A 6,845-nucleotide genomic window follows, 5' to 3' on the forward strand; every position below is an offset into this window, starting at 1 on the left:
GCAAGGAGAAGCCCGCAGGAGCGCGTGAAGGGGCGCCGGCGGGCCAGCCGGGGGTGCAGGGCCATGCCAAGTGGTCAGGTGATGATGACACAGAGGAAGAGCAAGAGGAGGTGAGTGGACCCGCGTGTGTGTGGTGTGTGTGTGTGTGTGTGTGTGTGTGTGTTTGTTTGTACAATCTTTCTCTATTTTTATATCTCTGTGGTGTATTACAGCTGCCTGGGGGGCTTCACCGTCAACCCTCTCCACCCCTGGCCGCCCCGTCTCCCCCCTGGCCGCCCCCTCTCTCCCCCCCCCTGGCCGCCCCCTCTCTTCCCCCCCCTGGCCGCCCCCTCTCTCCCCCCCCCCTGGCCGCCCCCCTCTCTCCCCCCCCCCCCCTGGCCGCCCCCTCTCTCTCCCCCCCCCCCCTGGCCGCCCCCTCTCTCCCCCCCTGGCCGCCCCCTCCTCTCTCCCCCCCTGGCCGCCCCCTCTCTCCCCCCCTGGCCGCCCCCTCTCTCCGCCCCCTCTCCCCCCCCCTGGCCGCCCCCTCTCTCCGCCCCCTGGCCGCCCCCTCTCCCCCCCCCTGGCCGCCCCCTCTCTCCCCCCCTGGCCGCCCCGCCTCCCCCCTGGCCGCCCCCTCTCTCCCCCCCTGGCTGCCCCCTCTCCCCCCTGGCTGCCCCCTCTCTCCCCCCCTGGCCGCCCCCTCTCCCCCCCTGGCCGCCCCCTCTCCCCCCTGGCCTGGCCGCCCCTCTCTCCCCCCCTGGCCGCCCTCTCTCCCCCCCTGGCGCCCCCTCTCTCCCCCCCTGGCCGCCCCGTCTCTCCCCCCCTGGCCGCCCCGTCTCACTGTGCAGAGAGAGTAGAGATGTTGCTGGCGCAGATAGTAGATTCTCCCCGCTGACTTCTGATCGTATACGGAAGATCCTGTACTGTCCCGGGGCCGTGGGATTAGGTAGCTAACGAGCGGGATTGGGGGGGGGGGAGATTACCCACCGGGGTTACATCCCGCCTGCCTGTGATGGCCTTTCAATAGCGGTCCTGTGATCGCGGTGGCCATTTTCCCGGAAACGCAAGAGGCGGCGGCCTCCGTTTCGCTACTGGGCGTCCAGCGCGCCGCGGGAACGCAGGGCACGATGTAAGCGGCAAACCAAAACCTCTTTGGGCGCGACGTGGTCACCACCCAGCGAGGGCCCCAGAGTACCCGTCCCCCTGATATAGTAACTACGGCCTGGACACCCAAAGGGTTAATGTGTGTGGGTGGAAATCCGCCGCGCCCGTGGCACTTGCCTGTGCCGGCCGCCCTCCTGCTCCTTCGGCATCCGGCGTCAAATGACGTCACAAACGTGCCGTCACGTTGCCGCATTCGTGTCGTCCGCGGCGGTCAAATCGACACCGGGATGCCAAAGGGAGCAGAAGGGCGGCGGGCCGGCACAGGCAAGCTCCTTCCCCTTAGGCCCGAGAGTGCTGCAAAAGCATATGGGGATTGCCGCCTCGACATTTTGCCTCCCCCGGGCCTAATGGTAAATCCGACACCGGATGTGTTCCCCCTCTCTCCCCCTTGTTTCCCCTCCTCTCAACACTGTTCCCCCTGCTCTCCTCCCACCCTGTTCCCCCTCCTCTCCCCCCCCCTTGTTCCCCCTCCTCTCCCCCCCTGTTCCCCCTCCTCTCCCCCTGTTCCCCCTCCCCCCCCTCTGTTCCCCCTCCTCTCCCCCCCTGTTCCCCCTCCTCTCCCCCCCCCCTGTTCCCCCTCCTCCCCCCCCCCCTGTTCCCCCTCCTCTCCCCCCCCCCCCTTGTTCCCCCTCCTCTCCCCTTGTTCTATTTTTCTCCAGACCGTGTGCCAGGGCCGATTGTAGCCTGCGATTTACATTCAATATATTGATTTTCTTGCTGACAATTTGCGTCTTTATTCCTTCACGGCGTGCTGGGGACCCCTGTCTATATTACCGACTTGTTTTGGGGACAGAGGTTATCCCTTGTTCCCGTGCACCACACAATTACATTTTGCATACGCACCTGCGGAGCGCCACCTAGCACGCACACTTATTTATAGATCTCCGGCTACACTAAGACCGACGAAACGACCGCCCCGAAACTGCCAGCCCCGGGAACGTACGCGCGACCGCTCGCTACTAACACGGCGTTCTTTTTCAGGACCGCTCGGGAAGCGGGAGCGACGAAGACTGAGCCGGAAACTTCCGAACATTCCATTAACCACGTGTCTACTCATTCCGCCACGGGGGGGGGGGGAGAGGAGGGGCCAGCAGGACGCCATTCCAGCCCCCTACCCCGAAAAAAACCCTCCAACCCTCCCCTCCCCAACCCTCTTTCTCTGCGTAGGTCGCTAACGGGTAGCCAGAAAAATGTAGTGAACTGTACAAAATAAATTCTTCCATATTTATATAAACGAGTTTTAGGGGGGAGACAGACGCACGTCTTGTAGCATCTTATCCGAGCATTCGACTGTCTGGCCGCAACCACTAAAAGGCCTCTCAGGATAGGGTCAGCGGAATTATGACTTTTGATTATATATAAATATTATATATTTTTTTTTTTAATGGCAGTACTGTTCCAGTTACAGTAAAAAATCACTGTAGTGTTGGCGGTGGATGCATGTCGTTAGCAATCCAGTTATTAGTACTGTATTTTACGGGGATGTGGGGGGGAGGGGAGGGGGAGAAAACAGGTCAAGATACAAGCCGAGCGCGTCGCCTCTCGCCCCGCCGCACAGAGAGGGGACGCTGGCAGCGGTAGCTGTATGTATGTGTGTGTGTCAATGTCACTGGATTTCAAACCGTTCTAAATTAAATGAAATGAATACCTCGCTCTGTCTCGATCTTTTTTTTGTCGTTGTGTGGGTGGCGTTTGGCGGGAAGGAGGTGTGAGCTGTTCTCAGACTAATATTAGGCACTAATATTCAAAGTAGAAAGCCAGTACAGGCGTACCCCGGTTTAAGGACACTCACTTTAAGTACACTCGCGAGTAAGGACATCTCGCTCAATAGGCAAACAGCAGCTCGCACATGCGCCTGTCAGCAACGTCCTGACAGCAACACCGGCTCCCTACCTGTACCGAAGCTGTGCGCAAGCGGGGAGACTATAGAGCCTGTTACACATGCGTTAGTTACATCAGTTATGCACGTATATGACGATTGCAAGTACAGTACATGCATCGATAAGTGGGGAAAGGGAGTGCTTCACTTTAAGTACATTTTTCGCTTACATACAAGCTCCGGTCCCATTGCGTACGTTAATGCGGGGTACGCCTGTGTTACATACATGCTCCGGTCCCATTGCGTACGTTAATGCGGGGTACGCCTGTGTTACATACATGCTCCGGTCCCATTGCGTACGTTAATGAGGGGTACGCCTGTGTACATAACATGCTCCGGTCCCACTGCGTACGTTAATGCGGGGTACGCCTGTGTTACATACATGCTCCGGTCCCATTGCGAACGTTAATGCGGGGTACGCCTGTGTTACATACATGCTCCGGTCCCACTGCGTACGTTAATGCGGGGTACGCCTGTGTTACATACATGCTCCGGTCCCATTGCGTACGTTAATGCGGGGTACGCCTGTGTTACATACATGCTGCAGTCCCATTGCGTACGTTAATGCGGGGTACGCCTGTGTTACATACATGCTGCAGTCCCATTGCGTACGTTAATGCGGGGTACACCTGTGTTACATGCATGCTGCGGTCCCATTGCGTACGTTAATGCGGGGTACGCCTGTGTTACATACATGCTGCGGTCCCATTGCGTAGGTTAATGCGGGTACGCCTGTGTTACATGCATGCTGCGGTCCCATTGCGTACGTTAATGCGGGGTACACCTGTGTATGCATACATGCTGCGGTCCCATTGTGTACGTTAATGCGGGGTATGCCTGTGTTACATACAAGCTCCGGTCCCATTGCGTACGTTAATTGCGGGGTACACCTGTGTTACATACATGCTCCGGTCCCATTGCGTACGTTAATGCGGGTATGCCTGTGTTGCATGCATGCTCCGGTCCCATTGCGTACGTTAATGCGGGGTATGCCTGTGTTACATGCATGCTGCGGTCCCATTGCGTATGTTAATGCGGGGTACGCCTGTGTTACATACATGCTCGGTCCCATTGCGTACGTTAATGCGGGGTATGCCTGTGTTACATACATGCTCCGGTCCCATTGCGTACGTTAATGCGGGGTACGCCTGTGTTACATGCATGCTCCGGTCCCATTGCGTACGTTAATGCGGGGTATGCCTGTGTTGCATGCATGCTCCGGTCCCATTGCGTACGTTAATGCGGGGTATGCTGTGTTGCATGCATGCTCCGGTCCCATTGCGTACGTTAATGCGGGGTACGCCTGTGTTACATACACGCTCGGTCCCATTGCGTACGTTAATGCGGGGTACGCCAGGTTACATGCATGCTGCGGTCCCATTGCGTACGTTAATGCGGGGTATGCCTGTGTTACATACATGCTCCGGTCCATTGCGTACGTTAATGCGGGGTACGCCTGTGTTACATGCATGCTCCGGTCCCATTGCGTAACGTTAATGCGGGGTATGCCTGTGTTACATGCATGCTGCGGTCCCATTGCGTACGTTAATGCTGGGTACGCCTGTGTTACATGCATGCTGCGGTCCCATTTGCGTACGTTAATGCGGGGTACGCCTGTGTTACATACACGCTCCGGTCCCATTGTGTACGTTAATGCGGGGTACGCCTGTGTTACATACATGCTCCGGTCCCATTGTGTACGTTAATGCGGGGTATGCCTGTGTTACATACATGCTCCGGTCCCATTGCGTACGTTAATGCGGGGTACGCCTGTGTTACATACACGCTCCGGTCCCATTGTGTACGTTAATGCGGGTATGCCTGTGTTACATACATGCTCCGGTTATGCCAGTATAAGTCAAGCGGGCGATGGATCGTTCCAAGACGTGCGTTTTCTGCACGCGCTGCTCTCTGTAGCTCCAGGATTTCAATAGCTGTGCACAGTGTCGTGTGGTGACGTCCAGTCTCTGTCTTGCACGTCCGGTGATACTTGAAAGCGGCGGTCCCTGCTAATTGGCGACCTCTTGCCCTTTTCAATGCGTTTTTTATTTTATTTTGAAAAGCTGATGCTCCGTTCAGGAGATGTTGGGGCCTTTGAAATGAGGGTCTGGGAGGTAAAATGGAGCTCTCTCTCGGAGCCCAGTGGTAACATCGGAAGCTAGAGATTAAGGCAATCGTGATTGATTTATTTTGTATGTGTAATACAAGCAAGATAAGGATTAGCAAGGGAGACCTTGTCCGCAAAGCTTTTCACCGCAACACTGGAAGAATTGTTCAAGAGATTTTGATTGGTTCCTTTTTTCTTCCCAACGGTGAATACTTGAGGCCCCCTTACGATTTGCAGAGGACGTTGTTGTTTTTGCCACAAGCCCAGGAGACCTCCAGCAACAAATCGGAAAACATCGCCGAAGCAAAGTGAGGAAGTGGCCTCCATACGAGTCTCAGCAAAGGGATGTTCAACACGTGTCCCGTCTGCAAAGATCGGAATAAATGGAATAGGACCAGGAGAAGTGTCGGACAATGTCAGCCTTGGCCGGCGAGTGACAATGGATGGAAACCTGAATGGAATCAATCGGGGAATGAAGATGGGATGCAGCGTTTGTAAGAAACAAGACGATATTTAAAGGGAGCCTCACACTGCGCCTCGAGGAAAGTGTGTGACCCGTGTATCCTGCCCGCGCTCACGTATGGATGTAACCCGTGTATCCTGCCCGCACTCACGTATGGATGTAACCCGTGTATCCTGCCCGCGCTCACGCATGAATGTGACCCCGTGTACCCTGCCCGAGCTCACGTATGGGTGTGACCCATGTACCCTGCCCGAGCTCACGTATGGGTGTGACCCGTGTACCCTGCCCGCACTCACGTATGGGTGTGACCCATGTACCCTGCCCCGAGCTCACGTATGGATGTGACCCGTGTATCCTGCCCGCGCTCGCGTATGGATGTGACCAGTGTATCCTGCCCACGCTCACGTATGGATGTGACCAGTGTATCCTGCCCACGCTCACGTATGGGTGTGACCCGTGTGTCCTGCTCGTGCTCACGTATGGGTGTGACCCGTGTGTCCTGCTCGTGCTCACGTATGGATGTGATCATGTATCCTGCCCGCGCTCACGTATGGATTTGACACTTGGACCCTAAATGCGAAGATCGTTCCCAAGCGTCCGACAACGCAAAGACGTATGGAGAAATGCATGCTGGGTATTACCCGGAGAGACGGAAAATAATTAATGTGTACAAAACCAAACAAAAGTCTGACATCACACGGGGGAAGAAGTTAAAATGGCGGTGGGTCAGACATCACAAAAAGAAATGACTATCGTTGAACAAAGATGGTACGCCACTGGATTCCAGGAGAGATTAAAATACCAAGACGACGACCAAAAGTAAGATGGGAGGATGAGATGGGAACGTGTGTGGGAGCGACGTGGAGAAGATGCTGTAACCGCAGGACCTGGGAGATCATTGGGGAGACTTCATCCAGCAGTGGGGAGACACGGGCTGGAGAGGATGGGATGAGGGAATGTGTGGGGGCGACGTGGAGAAGATGCTGTAACCGCAGGACCTGGGAGATCATTGGGGAGACTTCATCCAGCAGTGGGGAGACACGGGCTGGAGAGGTTGGGATGAGGGAGCGACATGGAGAAGAGAGGCTGTAACCGCAGGACCTGGGAGATCACTCGGGAGGCTTCATCCAGCAGTGGGGAGACACGGGCTGGAGAGGATGGGATGAGGGAATGTGTGGGAGCGACGTGGAGAAGAGAGGCTGTAACCGCAGGACCTGGGAGATCACTGGGGAGGCTTCATCCAGCAGTGGGGA

At 56.5% G+C, this 6,845-nt stretch overlaps 1 protein-coding gene across 1 annotated transcript in view; it reads left to right on the forward strand.

The window, feature by feature from the left end:
• Window positions 1-2,788, forward strand: part of SMARCA4 (SWI/SNF related BAF chromatin remodeling complex subunit ATPase 4) — an 83,965-nt gene extending 81,177 nt beyond the window's left edge. The window contains 2 exon segments of the mRNA XM_075577840.1: window positions 6-110; window positions 2,125-2,788. Coding sequence (XP_075433955.1) covers window positions 6-110; window positions 2,125-2,157 — 138 coding nt within the window. The 3' untranslated portion in view covers window positions 2,158-2,788.
• The last annotated feature ends 4,057 nt before the right edge of the window (window positions 2,789-6,845 follow it).

The sequence above is a fragment of the Ascaphus truei genome, chromosome 20, assembly GCF_040206685.1.
Source record: "Ascaphus truei isolate aAscTru1 chromosome 20, aAscTru1.hap1, whole genome shotgun sequence".
NCBI lineage: Eukaryota > Metazoa > Chordata > Amphibia > Anura > Ascaphidae > Ascaphus > Ascaphus truei.